The sequence below is a fragment of the Hemitrygon akajei genome, chromosome 2 (genome assembly GCF_048418815.1).
Source record: "Hemitrygon akajei chromosome 2, sHemAka1.3, whole genome shotgun sequence".
NCBI classification, from domain to species: domain Eukaryota; kingdom Metazoa; phylum Chordata; class Chondrichthyes; order Myliobatiformes; family Dasyatidae; genus Hemitrygon; species Hemitrygon akajei.
Window position 1 is genome coordinate 7011662 of NC_133125.1, and position 26635 is coordinate 7038296.

Here is a 26635-nt window from a genome sequence, read left to right on the forward strand (position 1 = left end):
AGGCCATTTCCGCCCTTCTAGTCCATGCCGAACACTTACTCTCACCTAGTCCCACTGGCCTGCACTCAGCCCATAACCCTCCATTCCTTTCCTATCCATATACCTATCCAATTTTACTTTAAATGACAATACCGAACTTGCCTCTACCACTTCTACTGGAAGCTCGTTCCACACAGCTACCACTCTCTTGAGTAAAGAAATTCCCCCTCGTGTTACCCTTAAACTTTTGCCCCCTAATTCTTAACTCATGTCCTCATGTTTGAATCTCCCTTACTCTCAATGGAAAAAGCCTATCCACGTCAATTCTGTCTATCCCCCTCATAATTTTAAATATCAAGTCCCCCCTCAACCTTCTATGCTCCAAAGAATAAAGACCTAATTTGTTCAACCTTTCCCTGTAACTTAGGTGCTGAAACCCAGGTAACATTCTAGTAAATCTTCTCTGTACTCTCTCTACTTTGCTGACATCTTTCCTATAATTCAGTGACCAGAACTGTACACAATACTCCAAATTCAGCCTTACCAATACCTTGTACAATTTTAACATTACATCCCAACTCCTATACTCAATGCTCTGATTTATACAGGTCAGCATACCAAAAGCTTTCTTCACCACCCTATCCACATGAGATTCCACCTTCAGGGAACTATGCACCATTATTCCTAGATCACTCTGTTCTACTGCATTCCTCAATGCCCTACCATTTACCATGTATGTCCTATTTGGACTATTCCTACCAAAATATAGCACCTCACACTTATCAGCATTAAACTCCATCTACCATCATTCAGTTCACTCTTCTAACTGGCCTAAATCTATCTGCAAGCTTTGAAAACCTACTTCATTATCCACAACGCCACCTACCTTAGTATCATCTGCTTGGTGCGGACCGTGTTGCTGCCTGCTACAGAAAGACATTGGAGCTGTTGTACAAAGGCGGTCTGCAGCCTGACAGCGAGTGATTGTCTTGGACATGTTTCTTGTGCCTGCAAGGGCCTGTTGGGCATTGAAAATGTATAATACTGCAAGTCCAGCTCTCCGATTTATTGGTGTGTCTAGAGGTGGGAGAACTGCATGGCCTCAGTTGTGGTGTGGACTAGGCTTCATGCTGCAGTATTGCTTGTTGCAGATGCCAGGAGGTTGTGTGGTGTGGCACCAATGCTGCTCTCCAGTGTTCGCTCAGTGGAACACAAACTGGATTGCATATGTGCATGCATGCATTTGTCCACGGACTGCTGAGGGCTTGTTCTTACCGAAAACATTCGTGCTCCATCAATCTATGAGACATGTCACTTAGGGATTTGGGCTATGTTTTTTTGTGTGACTGCATATTTACTGCTTTCTTGTAGGTGCTATCCGTGTCTTGTGCTGTGCGTGACTGTTGGTACTGGGCTTTGCACCTTGGCCCTGGAATACCACTGGTTCATTTAGCAGTATTCATGTATGGTTGAATGATAATTAGACATGAACTTGAACTTGAATTCCTTAGAGAGTAGAAGATTGAGAGGAGATTTGATAGAGGTATACAAAATTATCAGGGGTATGGATAGGGTAAAAGCAAGCAAGCTTGTTCTACTGAGGTCAGGTAAGACTACAAATAGAGGTCAGGGGAGTAGTGTATTTAATATTTCGGTAATAATTGAATAATATTGTAAATATATTGTATGATTAAGCATTCATTGTTTGTTTACATAATTCATTACGAGTTATATGCCAGAAGTATGCACATGAATGGTACACGCCATTGTGCCACCGTGCCATTTGTGAGCACCTCACTAAAGAAAAAGTTAAGTAGACAAGTATCCTGGCTCCTTTGTTTTTCCTTTCATTAGTTTCTGGAGTAGCAAAATATAACAATGGGTTAAGAGTGAAAGGTCAAATGTTTAACAGGAACGTCAGGGGACATTTCTTCACTCAGAGGGTGATGAAAGTGTGGAATGAGCTGCCAGAGGATGAAGTGGATGTGGGTTTGATATCACCATTTAAGAGGAATTTGCATAGGTACATGGTTGGGAGGGGTTTGAGGGGTTATGGTCCAGTTGCAGATCGATGGAACTAGGCAGATTGATAGTTTGGCATGAAGTAGACAGGCTGAAGGGTCTGTTTCTATGCTGTAATGTTCTATGACTATGACTAAGAGATTCTGCAGATGCTGGAAATCAAGAGCAACACACACAAAATGCTGGAGGAGCTCAGCAGGTCAGGCAGCATCTATGGAAATGAATAAACATTTGATGTTTTATGCTGAGATCCTTCTCAGGACTGGAGAGGAAGGGGGCAAAAGCCAGAATAAGAAGGTGGGGGGAAGGGAAAGAGTACCAGCTGGCAGGAGACAGGTGAGACCAGGTGAGGTGGAAGTGATAAACTGGGAGGTAAAGGACTGAGGAAGAAGGAATCTGGTAGGAGAGTGGACCATGGGAGAAAGGGAAGGATGAGGGGTGATGGGCAAGAGATAAGAGAGGAGGTAAGAGGGAAGCCAGAATGGGTGGTGGAAAGAGAGAAGGGGGAGGGGTGGAGCAGTTAGGGAAGTTAGAAAAATCAATCAATTATGATTGATTTTATTGATTTCTTTGATAGCTTGTCAGTCGAAGGGAAACAAAACTCAGGAAAGTTAACCCTTGGTTCCCACCTGCCTTGCCCTTTGTCTGTCTGATTTAAAGTAAAATTGGGGCTAATTTGTATTAATCTGATTTCACAGGTTCATCATAAAAATGGAATGAAGATAATGTACCAGCAGTCAAATAATTCCCTCAGGAAAAACTGCGATCAATTACGCTGCCCAAAATGTGGAATTCATAGAATACACATAGAACCAATTACTTGTAAGTCTTAGTACAGTCACTCGGATAGTTAGGTTACCAATGACATTACTACCCTGTCTAAGAATTGTCAAGCTTGTTTGTCTTAGCTTGCGGTGCCACGGCAGCGGAGTGGTAAGTGGAATGCTGTTACAGCTTGGAGACTCAGAGTTTGATTTCAGTCCTTGTGTCCTCTGTAAGGAGCCTCTGTTCGTCCTCCCTGTAGAATGCGTAGATTTTCTCGGGCGCCCCGGTATCCCCCCACAGTTCAAAGACGTACTGGGTAGGTTAATTGGTCATTGTAAATTGTCCCCTGAATGGGTTAGAGTTAAATCGGGAGTTATTGGGGGTCGCTGCGTGGCATGGCTTGAAGGGTCAGGAGGGCCTATTCCATTCTGTATTGATAAATAAAATAAAAAGAAAATAAAACATTATACTGGGTCATGTAAAAACAAGAGACATTTTACAATGACCAGGGGGTGCCTAAGATTGCCTAATGATGTGTTCCAGCAGCTTGCAGGAGAACCGTTAAAGCACCAAGTCAATGGCTGACTACTTGTTTGAAACAACTGTGAGGAAACTAAAACCCAAGGTCCATGATGCCTGCATTTTTTTGAAAAGTAATGGTATCTAAATGATTCAGATTTACTTATTTATCACATGTACATGTAAATAAACTCCACCATGGATGGTCATGAGTCCGGCTATAAAAGGAGGCAAGTTGGGCATGGGGCTAGCACCCTCATCCTATAAAAACACAGAACTATAGAAACACCAACAGAAGCTCTAGAGACCTCACCTCTGGGAGAGGAGGGATCTTCACCTAGAAGATGTATCGATGGGTTACACCTGGACTTGGGAGACTGGCCCAGGACTGAGGACTCTGGCGAGCTGGTGTCAGCAGCCTATGCCCCAGTAAGGGTGAGGAGCTTATGAAGAAGAAAACATGAAATCATAGGGTGAAAAGTATTATTTGTGTTTACAGCCATCACAACATGACTGTGCTGGGGTCAGCTCACAAGTGTTGCCACACATTCTGACCCCCCTCCCCCCCATGCTCAGCAGAACCACAGAGAACACAACAAAGCAGACCACGACAAGCAACAAAACAACAGCGTAACAAGTCCCTTTCCCCCCTTCCTCTCTTTCACCTTCCCCTTCACCCGCCCACATGGACAGTCCTCCAGCTCCAGGACAGGCCTTCAACTCCAGGGCAGGCCTCCAGTCTCCAGTCTACAGCCATCGGGATTCAATTTCTGGACTTCTGATCAACCTTCAGGATTTGATCTTCGGTATCAACGCTAGACTACCCAAGGAGCCAAACTTTGGGTTTGCCAACTGACCAACTCATGCAAATCAACTGATAAAGCTAAAAATATGTTGAATTTACTTTATTTCTTCCATCCTTCACAGACGTGAGGAGTAAAAACCTTTACAGTACGTCTCTGTCTGAATGTGCAATGTGCAAATTAGTAGTTTTTCATAAATAGTATAGCAAATAGATTGGTATTTGTAATAATACAATAAGCTATACAACAGAACAGTCAATATAGCATAGAAATAAAGTTGTGTCAGCTGGTGGAAGAAGCTGCCCCGGAGTATGTTGGTCCTGGCTTTTATGCTGCAGTACTGTTTCCCAGATGGTAGCAGCTGGAACAGTTTGTGGTTGGGGTGACTCGGGACTCCAGTGATCCTTCGGGCCCCTTTTACACACCTGTCTCTGTAAATGTCCTAAATTGTGGGAAGTTCACATCTACAGATGTGCTGGGCTGTCCGCACCACTCTCTGCAGAGTCCTGCGACTGAGGGAAGTACAGTTCCCATACCAGGCAGTGATGCAGCCAGTCAGGATGCTCTCAATTGTGCCCCTGTAGAAAGGATTTTGGGTCCACACCAAATTTCTTCAACCATCTGAGGTGAAAGAGGTGCTGTTGTGCTTTTTTTCTCTACACACCCTATATGTACAGACCACATGAGGTCCTTGGTGATGTGGATGCCAAGGAACTTGAAGCTGTTCACCCTCTCAACCCCAGTTCCATTGATGTCAAGAGGGGTTAGCCTGTCACTATTCCTCCTGTAGTCCACAACCAGCTCCTTTGTTTTTGCGACATTGAAGGAGAGGTTGTTTTCTTGACTCCACTGTGTCAAGGGGATGATTTCTTCTCTGTAGGCCACCTCGTTATGATTTGTCGATAAGACTAATTAATGTAGTATCATCTGCAAATTTAATTAGCAGATTGGAGCTATGGGTGGCAACACAGTCATGGGTATACAGAGAGTAAAGGAGGGGGCTTAGGACACAGCCCTGAAAGGCATCTGTGTTGAGGGTCAGAGGTGCAGAGGTGAGGGAGCCCACTCTTACCACCTGCCAGTGATCTGACAGGATGTCCAGGATCCAGCTGCACAATGCAGGGTGAAGGCTGAGGTCAAGTCTTTATGTATATTTAAAATAGAAGTTGATAGATTCTTGATTGGTCAGGAATAAAGAGATACAGGGAGAAGAAAGGGGATTGGGACTGAGAGGGAAATGGTTCAGTCATGTAGAAATGGCGAAGCAAACTTGGCGGGCCAACTGGCCTAATTCTGCTTCTATATCTTATGACTTTATTAACATTGTGTTCATATAATGTAGTTGGGTTCCTGGCTGCCAATAGAATATTTGATGACCTACATGATTTAATATGTATAAAATATTAGATGATTTTTTTCAGATGCTGCTCCATTTGTAAAATGCAATGCTTGCCAGCATGTCTTTTTGATGTTGACTTCAAAAAAATCTCCTGCAAACAATTACAACGAAGTTGGTTTGTGGCATATAGCTGACAAAAGTGACTGCCAGGTGAATCTGCCAGCACCCAAAGAAGTAAGACTCACACTTTTTTGTTTGTGGCTATTTATTGGTCATTAAAGAGGATTTTGTACATGGTTGTCAGGTTGAATTTAAGTAAACTGATCCCTATTAACTGAGGTGGTGTACTAAAGTTGGAGTGGAACATGGAATATTAGGGCAGCACAGTAGCATAGTGGTTAGCACAATGCTTTACAGTACAGGTGATCCAGGTTCAATTCCCACCACTGCCTGGAAAGGAGTTTGTACGTTTTCCATGTGACCATGTGGGGTTCCTCTGGGCGCTCTGGTTCCTTCTCACAGTCCATGGATATACTGGTTAGTAGGTTAACTGGGCATTGTAAATTGTCCTGTGATTAGTAAAGGGCGACCAATAAATCAACCAATAAATAAACTGGGGCATGGACTACCAACAGTAGCTCACCAGAGTCCTCTGTCCTGGCCCAGTCTTTCACATTATCTACATGAGTATCATTACTTTCCCAGGCAGGAGATGTTGGTGTTTCTTAGCACTGGGATTTTACGGGTTGGGGTTGCTAGCCCCATTAGGCTTGCGACTGTCCACGGCAGAGTTAGCATTATGGTTAGCTAAATGATATTACTGCGCCAGTAAACCAATTTCAACTCCCACCATTGTTCATAAGGTGCTTGTATGTTTTTTTCTCTGACTGTGTGGGTTTCCTCTGGGTGTTCTAGTTTCCTCTCATAGTCCAAAGACATAGAGATTAGTAGATATCTTTAGAAGGGAAGGTTATTTAGGATTGGAATGAGGAGAAATTTCTTCACTGTGTGGATGGTAACTATTTGGAAATCTTTACACCAGAGGGCTGTGAGGCTCAGTCACTAAGTTAACTGAAAACAGGTACAGGTAGACTTCCTGATATTTAAGGAATATCAGTTTATATTAGGAGTAACTGTTTTTCAGTCTGATGGTCCTGGTGTGGGTGCTACATAGCCTCCTTCCCGATGGGATTGGGACATGAGCAGAGTGAGTGGGATCCTTCATGATGTCACTGGATGATATGTGGATAGTAAAGGAAGATAACTCTTCAGGAGACGATTAGTCTCTATCAATGAAAGATGGAGCAGGTTCAAAAGATCAGATGGACAATTACTACCTCTTGTCCATATTTTCTAATGTATCTCACAGTATTGAAAAAGTATCTTTGGTTTCAGCTCCATCGCATTTTGGATGAATATATTATCGGCCAAAATCAAGCAAAGAAAGTTCTCTCAGTAGCTGTCTACAATCACTATAAAAGGCTTATTAATAATATTCCGTCCCATGTCACACAACATTCCGAGGGTTATGGTCACGGCTTCTCCAGCTCGTCAAGAGGCAAGTTTTCTCTTTTTTTCTTAGACATTTCCTCAGGTTTGAAGGATATTCCACCCCAGCTCTGACATGGTGGATGAGACAGATGTGACCCAACACTCTGCCATAGCTGGGGCAGGATGTGTTTGATTGAGTGGGCAGACAGACGGATGATTGGGGGATGAGTAAGTGGGTGGGCAGTATAGGATACGGTAGTTTCCTTTTCATGTTTGTTCTGGGCTCCTCTGTGCTTCTGCTGAAGAAACTCAAAGCTCCCAGTGCCTCCTGAGATGCTGCTTCATTTTTATCAGTCACGGACCAGGGATTCCCACAAATTTAAGCTCAAGTTCAGTTTATTACCATTTGACCATACACATGTATACCAGCAAACAAAACAATGTTCCCCTGGACCAAGGTGCACAACACAGTACATATAACTCACACACAAGTACATAAAGTAATATCACTACAAATAAACTAACAAATAATAAGGTGCCCATAAGATACAGTAGAAAGTAAACAGGTTAATGCTGCAAGTGTTTCATATGTGATGAGACCTGGGTGGTGACAGGGAGTTCAGCAGTCTTACGACCTGGGGGAAGGAGCTGTTTCCCATCCTAACAGTTCTGGTCCAAATACTATGGTACCTCCTGCCTGATGGTAGGGGGATCAAAGGAGATGGGAGGGATCATTGACAATGCTAAGGGCCCTGCATACACAGTACTCCTAATAGGTATCTCTGATGGGTGGAAAGAGACCCCAATGATCCTTTCAGCAGTCCTTGCACCCCGTTGTAGAGACTTGCTGTCAGATACCTTGCAATTCCTGTACCAGAAAGCAGTGCAGCTGGTCAGGGCACTCAATGATGCTCCTGGAAAAATTGGTTAAAGTGGAGGGGGTGGGGAGGGGGCACCTCACTCGCCTGAATCTCCTCAGGAAATTGAGATGCTGCTGTGCTTTCTTCGCCAAAGAGGTGGTGTTGCAGGACCAGGTGAAATTGTCCACTCTGTGTACTCCCAGAAACTTGGTGCTCCTAAGTCGGCTACGACATAGAAAATAGAACAACTCAGCAGGAGAACAAGTCTAACATTGTCAGATTGAACTAATCCCATCTGCCTGTATCTCCTCCTTATCCCACCATTCCCCGTTTGTTCATGTGCCTGTCTCAATGCCTACTAATTGCTGTTTTGACCCCACTGTGGACATGGAGATATAAGCTGTTCATCTTTTCTTTCCCCACAGAACTAGTGAATCTTACAGAATTGATTCCACACCCGACTTATTTATCACAACAACCAGTAATACAGAGAAATTTCCGGAAGAACTTTGGCATTGTTAATAATGCTGTTCATTTTGACAAAAGCAACATCATTCTGCTTGGACCCACAGGCTCAGGTATTAATGCGTTTCAATGTTTGTTTTTTGTTCTGGAATGAAGAAATCCTCCCTTGAAGACAAATTTATATTGCTTGCTTAAACATTAATCTGACATTTACAAAAATGATAATTTTTGCAAAATTCATTTGCCACTTCTCTCAAAACATCCCAAAACCTTCAAATATTAAAGTGAAACCACAGCAGCCATTTAAAAATAAGTTCAAAGTGAATTTATTATTAAAGTATGTATATGTCACTGTACACTTCTCTGAGATTCACTTTATTACAGACATTTACAGTAGAACAAAAAAAACCCAATAGAATCAGTGAAAAGCTATACACAAAGACTGTCAAACAGCCAATGTGCAAATGAAGGCAAATTGTGCAAATACAAAATTTAGGAGTAGTAGCAGTAATAATGATAATAATAATTACACTGCCTCGGACAGAAGAGGATGAGAAATAACAGACATAAAAAATTTCACAACAGTCCGATGAAACTTCCAAGGATATTTTTCATCAATGAAAACAAGATTCAGCACTCTATATGACCATATGCAAATCAGATAAGAGGTCCACACCACTAGAGTTAATTGAAAACACAACCCAGAAAAATGAAGAAACTATCACTATTGAAGAAAATTTAACCAATGGAAGAACATGACCCTCCATGGAAGACATTCCCATGATCTGAGCAGACTAGATGTCGACAAGGAAGCATTAAATGCCTGACTTAGAGTTGGTGACCTCTTCCCAGAGAGCATTGGTACCTTGGAGAGCATTTAACTGGCTGAATCTCCATTTGGTATGAGGAGACTACTGCAAAGGATGAAAAAAGCTGCAGAAGGTTGTAAACTCAGCCACCTCCATCACGGGCACTAGCTTTCCCCAGCACCCAGGACACCTTCAAGGAGTGATGCCTCAAAAAGGCAGCATCCATCATTAAGAACCCCCATCACTCAGGACATACCCTCTTCTCATTGCTACCATCAGGGAGGAGGTACAGGAGCCTGAAGACACACAGTCAGTAATTCAGGAACAGCTTCTTCCTCTCTGCCATCAGATTTCTGAATGTACATTGAGCCCCATGACTACCACCTCATTACTGTTTTGCATTAATATATATATTTTTATATACTTATTACTGTAATTCACATATTTTATTATTTATGTAATGTACTCCTGCCACTTAATGACAGATTTCACAACATTTACCGATAATATTAAACCTGATTCTGTTTCAGGCAGTCCATTGTCAACACTAGGTGTCTGTGCTGATTTTGTTCATTTACAATCAATCAAAAGAATGTGTAAGTGTACAGTACACTGGATTCATTCCTCCGTTGATAACTATTAGGAACTAATACAGTTTTATATTGCTGTAGCAGTATTGATAGTGCTCTAATCTGTTCTGTATTTCATTTAAATACATAATTTTATTCAGTTAAATGGTAGTTTGTCTTTTTTATACCATTTGGAATGGAAACAGCTTCTTCTTCCCTCAGGCCATTAAGCCTCTGAACTCCCCGGTGCATTGCATTCAAAGTGTAACTAGTTAGTTTGTTCTATATCCTACAATATTTAATTTATGCACTTAACTTTATTTATGCATAATTCATTTCTAGATTTAAATCTTACTTTCCTAAGTTATTGTCTGTTATATGTGTATTATGAATTCTACTGTGCTCTACACCTTGATCTTAAGAAACGTCTTGTTTGATGGTGTACATTTACATAGTTAAATAACAATAAACTTGACTTTTTAACTATTTCCATAAAACTTTGGCTAATTGGTGCAGTTGCTTAATTGGGCCAAAGTGTACTGATCTTGATGTGTCCCACTGTATATTCTACAGCAGTATGTTTTTTTAAATCTAAACATTCTGCTGGTCTTTCACAGGGAAAACACTGATGGTCCAAAAGTTGGCCAAATGCTTGGATGTGCCATTTGCAATCTGTGACTGTACGTGCCTCACACAATCCGGCTATGTTGGTGAAGACATTGAATCAGTCATTGCTAAGCTGCTACTGGATGCAAACTTCAATGTTGCAAGAGCTCAGCAAGGTATAATTAATAATTCATTCCAATTGTTACAGTAAAACAGTCAAATGAGAGGAACAGAAAAATATCAGTGTTTGTTTTTCTAACCATGATGTTGTAAGGCCTCTGTGGGTCGGGGTCAACCATGGATGCTGTGTCCTAGCTGTCCATACAAGCCATGGCAATAAATATAAGACCATAAGACATAGGAGCAGAATTAGGGCATTCAGCCCATCAAGTCTGCTGTGCCATTTTATCATGGCTAATCCTGGATTCCACTCAGCCCACACACCTGCCCTATCACCATATCCCTTGATACCCTGACCAATCAAGAATCTATCAACTTCCACTTTGAATATACCCATGGACTTGGCCTCCACTGCAGTCTATGGCAGAGCATTCACAGATTCATCATTCTCTGGCTAAAAAAACTTACTCCTTACCTCTGTTCTAAAAGGTCACCTTTCAATTTTGAGGCTGTGCGCTCTAGTTCTGGATACCCCCACCGGACGAAACATATCTAGTCCTTTCAACATTCGGTAGCTTTCAATGAGATCCCCCCACACTTTTCTAAATTCCAGTCAGTTCAGGCCCAGAGCTTCCAAACACTCCTCATATGTTAATCCCATTCATTCCAGGAATCATTCTCATGAACCTTCTCCGATTCTCTCCAATGACAAGACATCCTTTCTGAGATAAGGGACCCAAAACTGTAGACAGTACTCCAAGTGTGGCCTGACTAGTATCTTATAAAGCTCCAGCATTATCTCCTTGTCTTTATATTCTATTCCCCTTGAATTAAATGTCAACAAGCATTTGCCTTCTTCACCACAGACTCAACTTCTAAATTAACCTCTGGGAGTTTTGCATGAGGACTCCTAAGTCCCTTTGTACCTTTGATGTTTGAATTTTCTCCACATTTAGATAATAGTCTGCACTATTGTTCTTTTTCCCAAAATGCATTATCATAGACTTCAAAAGTTTCAAAGGTACATTTAATGTCAGAGAAATTTATACAATATAAATCCTGAAATTCTTTTTCTTTACAGCTGTCCACAAAAACAGAGGAGTGCCCCAAAGAATGAATGATAGTTAAATGTTAGTACCCTTAAATCCCCCACCTCTCCCCACCCACACGTAAGCAGCAGCAAAGCAACACTGTTTTTCCCAGCACTGTATTCCATCTGCCACATTTTTACCCATTCTTCGACTTTGTCTAAGTCCTGCTGCAATCGCATTGCTTCCTCAGCACTACCTACCCCTCCACCTATCTTTGCATTATCCGCAAACTTTGCCACAAAACCATCAATTCCACTATCTAAATCATTGACAAACAATGTGAGAAGTAGTGATCCCAGTACTGACCCATGATGAACACCACTAGTCACTGGCAGCCAACCAGAAAAGGTCCCCTTTATTCCCACTCGCTGCCTCCTGGCTGTCAGCCATTCCTCTATCCTTGTCAGAAACATCATATGATTTTATCTTGTTTAGCAGCCTCATGTGAGGCACCTTATCAAATGTCTTCTGAAAATTTAAGTAAATGACATTTACTGCTTCTCCTTTGTCCACCTTCCTTGTTACTTCCTCGAAGAATTCTAACGGATTTGTCAGGCAAGATTTCCCTTTACAGAAATCATGCTGACTTTGACCCCAGCCATTATCAATACTCTTCAGAGATTGTCTGCCTGACGTCAGTGGTTGCATAAACAGGACTTGTGATATGCACCAGCTGTTCATACGACCATCCACCAGCTGCTCCCATGGCTTCACATGACTCTGATCGGGGTGGGGGGGCTAAGCAGATGCTACACCTTGCCCAAGGGTGACCTGCAGGCTAGCAGAGGGAAGGAGCACCTTACACCTCCTTTGATTGAGACATATCTCCACCCTGCCACCAAAAATAAAGATAAACTTCTTTATTACTCTGATCATTCTTTTGATTTTTTCTTTTATATTTAATTTAATAATTCAATATAGGAAAGATAACAGTGGAAATTAAATGCCACATAGAACTTTTTTTCTCTATCTATTTATCTATATATATATATAGGTAAATACCTGTAAAATATAATTGTCGTATTATCCATAATTTGGGCAGTATGGTAGTGTAGCAGTTTGCAGAACACTTGACAGTGCCACAGTTCAGCGATCAGGGTGCAGTTCCCAGCACTGTAGGAATTTGCACGTTCTCCCCATGGCCACAAGGGTTTTCTACAGGTGCTCTGCTCTCCCTCCACCTTCTAAAGATGTACAGGTTATGGGCATGCTGTGTTTACATTGGAAGCCCGGCAAAACTTGTAGGTTGTGCTCAGTACATCCTTGGACTGTGTTGTTTACTGACACAAATGACACATTTCACTGTAAGTTTTGATGTTTTTATGTACACGTGACAAATCTAATGAAATATTATACAATTGCCAATTAAATTTACTTTGCTTTACTTCGCTTGCTGAAGCACAACAAAACTTATTTCTACCTACAAAGCAACAGCTCTAAGTACTTGCAAATGAAATGTGCAAAATTTGTCTCAAACAATGATTATACCTCTTTCAAAACAGAGCAAGCAGTTAATGCCTATTTGAGTTATATTTGAGGCACCTCCCAGTTAACATCTAGCTGACTGAAGTCATCTGCCACTCATTTCCAATTCATCACTATTACATACCCCGTAACTGGGTCACTTACCAGCAAAGATAGAGAGGTCCGTTGAAGTCTGATGGTACTATTTTTAACAGTATTTATTGATAGAAATACACAAAAATAATATCAATGCAAACACACAGATAATATACGTCGTCAATACTAAATCTAAAAGTGCGGGTATAATAATAATCAATAAGAAATAGCTCTATCGTTGTCTAGGGGATAATGTATTGTCCGATGGAAATATAAAAGTCACTTTAGTTCAGTCAAGCTGTAGGCTGCAGCCTTTGGTTGGAGAGAGAGACGGGTTAAAACTTGCCCATTCCTTTTAGGATGTCAATCCTTCGAGAGTTGTTGGGAGTTGATTTCCCCGTTGTTAGCTAAAAACCGTTCTTCCGTGGTAAAGGCCACCGATTCCGGGGCAAATGGAAACGGACACACGTGGCCTTCCACTGGTTTTCGCTATTACGGGATCGCTAGCGTTTCTTCTGGTGCGTCTGAGGGGCTGTTCCCCCAGACCCTCTTTTTATCCTGACTCACAGGGTTGCAGATGTCGATCAGGTTGGGATGATGCAATCCCTCCACCAACCTCCCCCTCGGTTCACTGCCTGGGGGGTGGGGGGGCTTCGATGCATCGTGCAGATGCAATACACAAGTCCGTCTCCAAGAGACAATAGCCGGTATCAATGGGTCCGCCTTTCGGCGGGCAGGACACATTCCAACCCTTTTGTGGATTCTGCATGTCTTTCTCTCATTTCCTGTGTCCCCTGAACTGACTTAATAGTGATCTTGCGATTCTCACAAAGGAAGGGGCTACCCCGCACCCTTCGGCCCCTCAGAGCTGTGGCACATTCGTAACATCACGCACAGCCTATTTAAACCAGCTCTCACCCATTGAACAATAAGATACAGGATCAGAATTAGGCATTTGGCCCATTGAGTCTGATCTGCCATTTCATGATGGCTGATCTTATTTTCCTCTCAGTCCCATTCTCCTGCCTTCTCCTTGTACCCTTCATGCTCTGACCAATCAAAGATTTATCAATCCCTACCTTAAATATATATATATATATATATATAAAGACTTGGTCTCCACACTACCTGTGGCAAAGAATTCCACAGATTCCCCGCTCTCTGGCTAAATAAATTCTTCCTCATCTATGTTCTAAAAAGACACCCCTCTATTCTGAGGCTGTGTCGTTTGGTCTTAGACTCACCCACCATAGGAAACATCCTCTCCACATCCACTCTATCAAATCCTTCTGCCTTTCGATAGGTTTCAATAAGGTTGCCCTTCATTCTTCTGAATACTAGTGAATACAGGCCCAGAGTTATCGCTCTTCACATGACAAGCCATTCAATCCTGGAATCATTTTCGTGAATCTCCTTTGAACCCTCTCCAGTTTCAGCACATCCTTTCTATATGCATTTTCAGTAACAGACTAAGACAACTGTGCTGCTCCAAGGAGCACTATATGAGGTAATTCCTACCCTCAGCCATCGGGCTCTATAATGAGTCAACCTATAGCCGGGGAAGTGACCTTGTATTCTTTGACTTGTAAATCTTGTACATCCTATTTTTAAGGTAACTTATTTTTATTCTTTCTTATTTCTCTTCTAACATTTATACATCTGTGCACTTGTTATGCTACTTGCCTTGCCTTGTCCCCTTATTCCTGGTGGAGTTGTCGGGGTGCCGTCATGTCAAGCTTTGCACCAGTCTGTTCCATCTGTCGCGGTTGTGTGCCAGAGCCTGGGTCACCGCAAATGTTTTCCCTTTCCATTCTTTAATGTTGTCTATCCATCTTTTCCTCTGTCTGCCTCTCCTTCTTTTCCCCTCCACAGTTCCTTGCAGAATGGTCCTTGCAAAGCCACTGGATCTTGTTACGTGGCTGTACCATCTCAGCTCTCTTTTCTTCACCATTGTGAGAAGGTCTTCATGAGGGCCAATGTGGTGCTGGATGGTCCTGCGGACCTGCTCGTTTGTGATGTGGTCCAAGTATGAGATGCCCAAGATGTTGCAATAGCATCTCATTTCCAATGCCTGTATCTTCCTCTGTAGCTCTGCTGTGAGGGTCCATGTCTCACATGCGTACAGGAAGATGGAGAATATCAATGCACGCAGGAGTCTGATCTTGAACTTCATGGTGATGTTGCTGAACCTCCATATTGTCTTGAGTTTGGATAGTGCAAACTCAAGACAATATGCTACTATGACATTGTAATTTCCTTTGGGATCAATGAAATATCTATCTATTTATAAGGGACCCAAACCTGCTCACAGTACTCACCAGTGCTTTACTAAGCCTCAACATTACATTTTTCCTTTGATATTCAAGTCCTCTTGGAATGAATGCTAACATTGCATTTGCCTTCCTCACCACAGACTCAACCTGCAAATTAACCTTTAGGGAATCCTGCACAAGGACTCCCAAAATCCTTTGCACCTCAGATTTTTGTGTTTTCTTTCCATTTAGAAAATAGTCAACCCTGTCATTTCTTCTACCAACCAGTTGCTCCTAGCCTTCAGTTACCTTGTTGTGTTAATTTTTTGTTCCTTCTGGTTTTGTGACACCTCGAAGCTTGTTACTTTGCAGTTTATTATTACAGTGATCACTCTGCTGAATTGTCTCTGTGGGTTTGCATATAGGTGAAGTCTCCTCTACATTTTCTGACAATCAGGACCAGAAAGGAAAGAAGAAGCCAGAATAAGAAAGTGGGGAGAAGGGGTGGAGTATAAGTGGGCAAGTGATAGGTGAAGCCAGGTGAGGGGGAAGGTGGGTATGTAGGGGAGGAGGGAGGTTCTCTGAAGAAGCTCGGAGCTGATCAGTGGAAGATGTAGAGAGCTGGAAAAGATTGAATATAGTAAAAGAGGAGAATGGTCCATGAAAGGAAGGGTAGGAGGAGGGGGAACCAAAGGGAAGTGATGGACAGATAAGACAATGAGAAGGGGTGAAAAGGGGTCAGAATGAGTAATGGAAAAAAGAGAGAAGGGGGGGACCATATAAATAACTCGGTAGACTGTCATGTCACCGTTGATATGGGCCATGGTTCAAACTTGCCTCTTTCTTGATGTGGCGCTGGGTGATACAGGAAAGATTAAATTGAAACATTCAAAATTGTAACAGGATTTGGTGATGTTGGAATGATGTTGCCTCTGTCTGGACTATCTAGAAATGGGGACAAGCGTCGAAAAATAATGTGTTGTCTATTCACAGTGGGACATTGGTGTTTTGAATACTTCTTTATCCATTTTAATTGATTAGGAATTGTCTTTCTTGATGAAATGGACAAGATTGGAGCAATTCCGGCAGGGCACCAGTTACGAGATGTAACGGGAGAAGGTGTGCAACAAGTAAGTGAAATTGTTTAATGTCACGTAAGTACTACTTACATCAAACATGAGGTGAAGACTATTGAAGCACATTTCAAGTTGCATGTTTTTCAACATCTTTACAGCCTAGCTTTGCTTTACGGATGTACAATCAACCTAGGTATGTATATAAGCTGACTTGTATTTATATTTATTGTTTTTTCTATTACTATGAGTGGTGAATCTGTGGAATTCATTGCCAGAGACGGCTGTGGAGGTCAAGTCACTGAGTATATTTAAAGTGGCAACTGATAGGTTCTTGATTAGTCAGTGCATTAAAGTTTATGAGAAGAAGGCAAGGGAATAGTGTTGGGAGGGATAATAAATTGTGGATGACTGATTCCAGGCTGGTGCCGCTGACTGAGATGCCGTGGGAGAAAGAACATCAGGATTTTGTGGTGGATGGGAGGTCTCTGTACTCTAGCAATCGTTCCCTCTCTCTCTTTCTCTCAATGGTGGGGAGAGTTTCTGCTGATTCTTGAGCTGGGGAATCTCAGAATAAAAAGCAACATGGCAGATTGTAACATCATTAACAACAACTGTTAGTTTCTCCTTTCACTATGGAATGGGTGACATCTTTTTGTCCCTTGTTAGTGAGAGAGATCCAGAGTAACAATTATTTTGTTCTCCTTTACACTTCTGTACAGGAAGTGACATTAAGCAAATCTTGATACTTGAATCGACAACATGGTAGCGTAGCAGTTAGCACAATGCTTTACAGCAGCAGAAATTGGGTTTCAATTGCCACTGCTGTCTCCCACATTTCAAATTTCTAACTTCATTGGGTTTAGTTTACTGATATACAGATTGAATTAAAACCATAAGACATGGGAGCAGAATTAGGCCATTTGGCCCATCGAGTCTGTTCTGCCATCCATCATGGCAGATTTATTATCCCCCTCAACCCATTCTCATGTCTTCTCTCCCCAACCTTTGACACCCTGGCTAATCAAAAACATATCACCCTCAGCTTTAAGTATACCCAATGATGTGGTGTTCACAGCTGTCTGTGGCAATAAATTCCACAGACTCACCACTCTCTGGCTGAAGAAATTCCTTCTCATCTACATGGAGGCTTTGTAATTATAAATATTTTCAAAGATGTCCTCCCCACCTCTCCTTTCCAGATGAAACAATCCCTGCAGCTCCACTTTCCATATAGCTGAAGTGTATCCTCCCCAGCTAAAGAAATTACTCCTCCTCTCTGTTTTAAAGGAACGTTCTTCTATTCTGAGGATGTGCCCTCTGCTCCCATACTTCTCCACAATTGGAAAAATTTTCTCCATGTTCACTCTATCTTGGGCTTTTGGTGTATACTCTGAAATGCACATAGAGCTAGATTGCAATTGTTTAAAATGGGTGACAATGGAAGTGTTCCAGGACATGGTCTAGAAACAGTGGTGAACAGACAGACAGACATACTTTATTGATCCCGAGGGAAATTGGGTTTCATTACAGTTGCACCAACCAAGAGTAGAGTACAAATATAGCAAAATAAAAACCAAAAATAATTAAATAATAATAAGTTAATTATGCCAAGTGGAAATAAGTCCAGGACCAGCCTATTGGCTCAGAGTGTCTGACACTCCGAGGGAGGAGTTGTAAAGTTTGATGGCCACAGGCAGGAATGACTTCCTATGACACTCAGTGTTGCATCTTGGTGGAATGAGTCTCTGGCTGAATGTACTCCTGTGCCTAACCAGTACATTATGGAGTGGATGGGAGACACTGTCCAAGATGGCATGCAACTTGGACAGCATCCTCTTTTCAGACACCACCGTCAGAGAGTCCAGTTCCACCCCCACAACATCACTGGCCTTACGAATGAGTTTGTTGATTCTGTTGGTGTCTGCTACCCTCAGCCTGCTACCCCAGCACCCAACAGCAAACATGATAGCACTGGCCACCACAGTGAACATCCTCAGCATCATCCGGCAGATGTTAAAGGACCTCAGTCTCCTCAGGAAATAGATTCGGCTCTGACCCTTCTTGTAGACAGCCTCAGTGTTCTTTGACCAGTCCAGTTTATTGTCCATTCATATCCCCAGGTATTTGTAATTCTCCACCATGTCCACACTGACCCCTTGGATGGAAACAGGGGTCACCGGTGCCTTGGCCCTCCTCAGGTCCACCACCAGTTCCTTAGTCTTTTTCACATTAAGCTGCAGATGATTCTGCTCACACCATGTGACAAAGTTTCCCACCATAGCCCTGTACTCAGCCTCATCTCCCTTGCTGATGCATCCAACTATGGCAGAGGAACACAGGAAAGCCCCCCCACTGACTACAGAACAACTACAAGGAGCACTGCCACAAGAAAGCAGCGTCCATCATCAAGGAGCCCCACCATCCTGGCCATGCTCTCTTCTCGTTGCTGCCATCAGGAAGGAGGTACAGGAGTCTCAGGTCTCACACCACCTGGTTCAGGAACATTTATTGCCCTTCAGTCAGTGGGCTCGTGAACACACATGGATAACTTCACTTACCACAACTCTGTACTAATTCCACAACCCATGGACTCACTTTCAAAGACTCTACAACTCATGTTCTCAGTATTATTTACGTATTTATTTTATTTGCTCAGTTTGTCTTCTTTTGCACATTGATTGTTTGACAATCTTTGTAGATTTTCATTGGTTCTATTGTATTTCTTTGTTCTACTGTAAATGCCCGCAAAATAAACAAATCTCAAGGTAGTATACGGTGATATATATGGTTATGTTTTGAAAGTTCAAACCCTTAAACTAATTCAAAGGAAGACCCAGGAGTCCAAAATGTGAGTCTATCTTTATATTTGTTTTAAGCGAAGCGTGCACATGTCACATGGTAGCGTGATGATGCATGCAATTCACATATTTTTACATATAACTCATAATGAATTATATAAACAATGAAGAATATCAAATCAAACAATATATTTACAAAATTACTCAAGTATTAAATACAATACATATGTGTACTTTGATAATAAACTTACTGTGAACTTTGTGTTTTTAGGGCTTGTTGAAGCTGATAGAGGGAACAATTGTGAATGTTCCAGAACACAATTCACGGAAATACCGTCGTGACACCATTCCAGTGGACACCACCAACATTCTCTTTGTGGGTTCAGGAGCTTTTAATGGATTGGATAGAATCATCAGCAGGAGGAAACACGAAAATGTGAGTTCTGAACCAACGTTGTTTTCAATGTCCATGATCATTTGATTTTCTCAGTAATCCTAGAATAACTGGGATACGGCAGTTTCAGGTTCCTGGGTGTCAATATCTCTAAGGATCTAACCTGGACCCAGCATATTAATGCAACTACAAAGAAGGCACGACTGCAGCTATATTTCATTAGAATGCTGTCCATTGACTGTAGTTCTTGCGGTTATCTGCATAGCAAACTCATTAAAAATTGCAGGTAATGCATGCTAATTACTGCATTTTTGTCATTCAGTACCTCGGCTTTGATGCGGCACTTGGTGAAGGTGCTGGCCTGGCTAATTCCTCTGGATTGAACGCCCATGAAGACTTCCAGGAGAGAGACAAGTTACTCCATCAGGTGGAGCCCAAGGACCTAATGGAATACAGAATGATTCCTGAATTTGTGGGAAGATTTCCTGTCATTGTCGCACTGCACAGTTTAACTGAGGACATGTTAGTTCAGATTTTGACAGAACCACGGAATGCAGTAATTACTCAGTACAAGATGCTGTTTGGTATGGATAAGGTACGGAAAAGAGAGAAGCAGAGTTTTGGGCTCTTATAACTGGGATTATATTAAAAAGGAGAAAATTATCAGTTTACAGTCTACATAGTGGTGGTGATTTAAAGAAACAGAACTTTACAATTATTACACCAAGGTAGGCAAGGTGTAACCAAACTTCACTGCTTGCTCACGGAAAAGGGGATCTCACCACATCCCCATCAGCTGCTACTAATGTGACTCAGCTTATATTAATTTTGCTGGCACCTGACACTGTTGTCTAGGCCTCCACACCCCTCCTATTGAAACTTCTCTTAAATGTTACAATTCAACCCATATCCATCACTTCCGCTGGCAGCTTGTCCCACACTTGCACCACCCTCTGAGTGAAGAAGTTCCACCTCAGGTTCCCCTTAAATATTTCATCTTTCACTCTTAACCTATGACCTCTAGTTCTGGTTGCATCTGATCTCAGTGGAAAAGACCTACTTGTGCTTACTGTGCTCTCTCTATAGCCCTCATAATTTTGTATACCTCTATCGAATCTTCCCTCATTCTCCTATGCTCCAGGGAATGAAGTCCTGAATACAAGAGATTCTCGGATGCTGGAAATCCACAGCAACACACAGAAAATGCTGGAGGAACTCAGCAGGTTGGGTGGCACATTTGAAGAGATATAAACAGTCAATGTTTCAGGCCAAGACCCTTCATCAGAAAGGGGGGAAGATGCCAGAATAAAAAGATGTGGAAAGGAGGGGAGGAGGACAAGCTAGAAAAGTGGTTCCCTACTGGGGTTCCACGGACCCCCTCAGTTAATGGTGGGGGTCCAAGAATAAAAAATGACTGCTAGAAGGTGATAGATGAAGCCAGGTGGGTGGGAAAGGTAAAATCCTAAGCCATTCAACATTTCCCAATAACTCAGGTCCTCAAGTCCCAGTAATATCCTGACACAAATTCATGTGACTCAGATTACATTAATTTTGTTGTCTGCTTTTTAAAAGTAGGGTCGATGTATAATTTTACTCTCGACAGATATAAACTAATAATGTATTCTGATCAAAGTTGCTGCTTTATATCTCATGTGCCAAGGTTTGTTTTAAGAGCAGTATTGATGGCAAAGCCTCTGTTAGCAGTGTAACAAAGCTGTATTTTATAAGCACTACATTTCTGTCACTAACAGTCCTATATTCAGGAGGACGAATCTCAGAGTTCTGTTCTGTATACATATTTTGTTAATGAAATGTTCTTTGAATCTTTGAATTTAATACATGACAATAAAATACATCATTGGCCACTTTGCTATAGTTTCCACGGTAATGGAAACCATAATTGATCCGGAAGCACCAGTTTTATTTAGAGTTACAGCACAGTAACAGACCCATCTGGCCCACCAAGGTCATGCAGCCTAACTACACCCAATTAACCTACTAACCCGTGCATCTCTGGAATGTGGGAGGAAACTGGAGTAGCTGGAGGCAACCCACATGTTCATGGGGAGAATGTAGAAATTCCTTACGAATAGCGGCAGGAATTGAACCCAATTGTATCTGGCAATGTAATAGTCTTACTCTAACTGCTACACTGAGGTGCTGCTCTCGTTTAGGAACAGCATCTCTCCTCCACCATCAGATTTCTGAATGGTCCATGAACCCATGAACATTACCTCATTATTCCTTTTTTGCACTATTTATTTACTTATATTTTTGTAACAGTTATTTTTTTTTTGCCTTGCATAGCACTGCCTCCACTAAACAACAAATTTCATGACATACATCAGTGATATTAAACCTGATTCTGATCCTAATGTAAAGATAAGTAGACTAAATATATATGAACTGTCATGGCATTGTAGCCCCATTAACACAAAAGATATACAGCAACCCGACGGATTCCATAAGACCATAAGACTTGGAAGCAGAATTAGGCCATTCAGCCCATTGATTCTGCTCCACCATTCCATCATGGCTGATTTATTATCCTACTCAACTCCATTCTCTTGCCTTCTCCCCGTAACCTTTAACACTTTTATTAATCAATAACCTCTGTTTTTAATTCAATATATCTTGTTGATATTGAGGCTGCTGTGAACCATGTTCAGTCAATTTAAAATATACTCTCCAAAAACACAAAAAAAAATGTAAGGAAAAGAGTAAACAGTCGATGCCTTGGGCTGAGATCCTTCATTAGGACTAATGAAGGGTCTCAGCCTGAAATGTAGACTGCTTACTCTTTTCTATAGATACTGCCTGACCTGCTGAGTTCCTCCAGCAATTTGTGTATGTTGCTCTGAATTTCCTGCAACTGCAGATTTTTTTCATGTTTGTGAAGCAATATTTATAGAAAATTAAAATATACATTAAAGTGCTACAATTATTTTCAAGATTCAAGATAAATGTCACATCCAGTACACAAGTGTAAAGGAGATTAAAGTAATTGTTATTCCGGATACAAAGCAACACAAAAAACACACAATAAGATAAAGAACACAATAAATATAAACACACAAAATAGCTTGATTATATGTCCATAAAGTAACCGAAGGTACAGGAGTGTCTGTACGTAAGGTGACTCTGACAGGAAGTAATAAAGTAGTGGTGGTTGGGGGTTGTGGAGGGATGGGTTAGTGGGTGGAGGTGTTGATCAGCCATACTGCTTGGGAAAAGTAACTGTTTTTGAGTTTGGTGGTCCTGGTGTGGATGCTCTGTAGCCTCTTCCCTGATGGGAATGGGACAAAGAGTCCATAAGCAGGGTGTGTAGGATCCTTCATACATCTTTACATCTTTAAAATCGTCTTTGAGTTTAAGTGAGGATTCCTTGGCGATGTGGGATATCTCATAGATGTCATTCTGGACTTTTCAGTGTCATGTCTCCTTTTCCGAGGAAGCCTTGCACGCCATCGCAAATAAAGCAATTGAGCGTAAGACAGGAGCGCGAGGACTGAGATCGATCATGGTATGTTCAGTGTCAATAACTGTATCGTAACAGCTGAATGCTGCAGATGCAGTTTGGAAATCAAATTAAATGTATTTTAGAACTAAAACTAAAACTAATTTCTGTTGTGTAAGATAGGACAAGCATAACAAAGGTTCAGCTTCCAAGTGAATTATCACTGAATTATAATAATTTTGAGTAATGTACACAGTGCATTACTTGATAATATTTGTGCATATGTTGTGATTGCTGCTTATTTATTTATCTATAGATACAGCACAGTAAAAGGCCCTTCTGGCCCAACAAATGCTCATCACCCAATCACATCCATGTGACCAATTAACCTACAAACCCATATATATTTGGAATGTTGGAGGTAACTAGAGTACCCAGAGAAAACCCTGAATTAGGCCACTCAGCCCATCTAATCTGCTCCACCATTCCATCATGGCTGATTTATTATCCCTCTCAACCCCATTCTCCTGCCTTCTCAAGTATACTCAGTGACTTGATCTCCACAGTCATCCGTAGCAATGATTCATCACCCTCCGGCTAAAGAAATTCATCCTTCCCCTGCACAAGGACTTCCAAGTCCTTTTCCTGCTACTTCCAGTGTGATCCAGGAAATCTTCACATTCTATTTCTACTCAGAGGGCAGAAATGCACCTTCTACAATACCACTTCACTACACCATCTGCCTCACTGTTAATGTTGTTAGTAAGATGAGAGATTTCATTGTGGTAAAATGCAATAATACAACACTCAGTGATCAGTTTATTTAGTGTCTCCAATGCCTCATAAACTCAGCACTGAGTTTATGTTAATGGCCTTCGGCTGCTGTAGGTTCGATGTGTTGTGCATCAGAGATGCTCTTCTGCACACCACTGTTGTAACTTGTGGTTATTTGAGTTCCTGTCACCTTCCCATCTGCTTGAACCAGTCTGGCCATTCTCCTCTGAAATCTCTCATTAACAAGGCATTTTCACCCACAGAACTGCTGCTCACTAGATGTTTTTTGTCTTTTGCTCTCTTCTCTGCAAACTCCAGAGACTGTTGAGTGTGAAAGTCCCAGGAGGTCAGCAATTCTGAGATACTCAAACCACCCCATCAGGGACCAACAATCATTCCACGGTCAAAGTCACTTAGATCACATTTTTCCCCATTTTGATGTTTGGTCTGAACACCACCTGAACCTCTTGACCATGTCTGTATGCTTTTAAGAATTGAGTTGCTGCCACATGATTGGCTGATTAGGTATTTGCATTAATGAGCAGGTGTGCTGGTGTACCTAATAAAGTGGCCACTGAGTGCAGATGTGGGAAAAGATCAAGGAAAAACAGTCCATGATCCAAAGCATATTCTGTTTTCATGTTTGTATTCTTAGATGATGTACAATCATATCCTCCCTCTTTCTTACTTACTTGGGCCCTTAGCTCCTAAATGGAGCATCGGCCATCGATGACCTCCTGTTTCCATGGTCCTCTGAAGGCAATGGTTGGAGTTCATCAATGTGTCTGCCATCCACTGTACAGGGGACTGACTACCTGTACAGCTTCACCAGAGCCCCGCTGGCAGCCTTACATGTTTCTGCCTCTCACAAAGGGGACATCGGGTTGGGCTTTGAGTGGCTCTTCTTCCTTCACCTGCCACAAAATGGAAAAGGAAATATTTGAATATAACTCTTGGAATAGCTTGTCTGGAGATGAGATTGCAGACATTTTTGCTGTGCTGAATGCTTTGCCCAAATACTAAATTGATAGTCACGTAAAAAAAAAATTTACATTGAACTTTTGAACTTTGATTGGAGGAAAGTATGAGAGGATTTCAGAGGTAAGTATTTTACAGAGAGTGGTGGTGTGTGGAACAACCTTCCAGGGGTGGTGGTAGAGGTAGCTTCATTAAGAAACTCTTAGATAAGTACTTGGATGACTGAAAAGTAAAGGACTATTTGGGAGCGAAGTGTTAGATTGATCTTAGAGTTGTTTAAAAGGTCAGCACAACTTTATGGACTGAAGGCCCTCTACTTTACTGTACTGTTCTCTGTGTTCAATGTTCATGGATTGTAGGGCACTAAGTCAAGTTCTGTTGGTAAGAAATGTTCACACGCTGCCCATTCAGAAATTGTCATCAGATCTGCAAAGAAATGTTGTAATGAATTCCAACAAAAAAATGTTCAGACCAATTTTCATTCTACAAGACTTTAACGGGAATTCACAAAATATTTTTGAGAAAAGTTACACACTAAAAACAGATGTTATAGGCTTAACTTCCAGCCTAGTACGTGCATTCAAAATTACATGTTTGAAGGAAAGTTATGTCTGATTTATTTCAGGAACAAATATTACTTGAACCCATGTATGAGGTGCCAAATTCAAATATCATTAGAGTTCACATAGATAAGGAAGTTGTTGATGGTAAGAAGAGCCCAGAGTATACTAGGTAAGTTACCATGTTGTAGTAAACTCATACTAACTAAATTGTCATGATTACTCAAGTTAAGCAAGTTAAAATATTATTTGTATGATATAATAGTAAGTTTGCTATTGTCACAAAAATCTTGAATATTTTTGTCCTATAGTTTTTCATATATAATGGTACATCTTCTTCTGTATATGAAGCTTGAAGGAAATTAAATTTTACTAATGGTATTATACTAATGACATTAATCTTGTGTTTCATTCCTACACAAAAACAAAACATTTGTTTCAGTATTATTTTCTTAAAACTAGGTTCTAACAAAAGGCTAAAAAGTCCAAACAATAGTAACACCTGTCTCTTTCATTCTTTTTCTCTCACATTTCATCTCTCAGAGAAAAATAGAAGACTACATGGGACTGATCTTAGAGTTGATTAAAAAGTCAACACAAGATTGCAGGCCAAAGGGCTTGTACTGTGCTCCACTGTTCCAGGTTCTCACACTATCGATCTATCTACTCCCCCGCCCTCACTCTCTCTCTCTCTCTCTCTCTCTCTCTCTCTCTCTCTGCCTGTCTGTCCCTCCCGATGTTTATTCAATCTGGTATGTTTTCTTAGGTTTTACTTTCTAAATTTCTGTAAACTAAGCTAAAATGTGTGATTACTTCTTATAGAGCATCACCGAATGTGGATAAAAACTGTGGCGATTATGACTGGATGGAAGGAGCTGACATCAACAAGTGATTAACCAGTGGAATAGTAATTAACCCAATGGTTTGGATAGATAACTAAAACAACAAAGGCACGCTCACTTATGATGAATAAACATGGGAAGTTTCCAGATTATAGATTTTTACCACCTTATTTAAACCCTTGAGGTTGGGGAATTGGTTTATTATTGTCACATGTAGTATGATACAGTGAAACGCTTGTCTTGCAGACTGTTCATACTGATCAAATCATTACACAGTTCACTGAGGGAGAACAAGGTAAAGCAACAACAATGCAGAATAAAGTGGAAAAACTAGAGAAAGTGCAGTGCAGTGTAGTGTCATAGTCGATCAACTGGAGTCTGAAACTCACACTGGCTCCTCAATTACATAAGACCATAAGACATAGGAGCAGAATTAGGCCATTCAGTCCATCGGGCCTGCTCTGCCATTCCACTCAACTCTATTCTTCTGCCTTTTCCCCGTAACC

At 41.5% G+C, this 26635-nt stretch overlaps 1 protein-coding gene across 1 annotated transcript; it reads left to right on the plus strand.

Moving 5' to 3' along the window:
- The first annotated feature begins 3970 nt into the window (after positions 1 to 3970).
- LOC140738470 (ATP-dependent clpX-like chaperone, mitochondrial) lies at positions 3971 to 26185 on the plus strand. The gene is made up of 9 exons (XM_073065784.1): positions 3971 to 4091; positions 8204 to 8356; positions 10239 to 10403; positions 16292 to 16380; positions 19396 to 19560; positions 19841 to 20113; positions 22949 to 23041; positions 25353 to 25459; positions 26110 to 26185. Exons 1-9 carry the CDS (start codon positions 3971 to 3973, stop codon positions 26177 to 26179), a joined length of 1236 nt encoding a protein of 411 aa, XP_072921885.1. The 3' UTR covers positions 26180 to 26185.
- Positions 26186 to 26635: the final 450 nt, after the last annotated feature.

Coding starts and splice junctions, on each gene's coding strand:
- LOC140738470 (XM_073065784.1), top strand. CDS start 3,971: ATGGACAGTCCTCCAGCTCCAGGACAGGCCTTCAACTCCAGGGCAGGC. Junction 4,092..8,203: donor CCTTCAGGATTTGATCTTCG/GTATCAACGCTA, acceptor CTTTCCCCACAG/AACTAGTGAATCTTACAGAA. Junction 16,381..19,395: donor CGGGAGAAGGTGTGCAACAA/GTAAGTGAAATT, acceptor TTGTGTTTTTAG/GGCTTGTTGAAGCTGATAGA.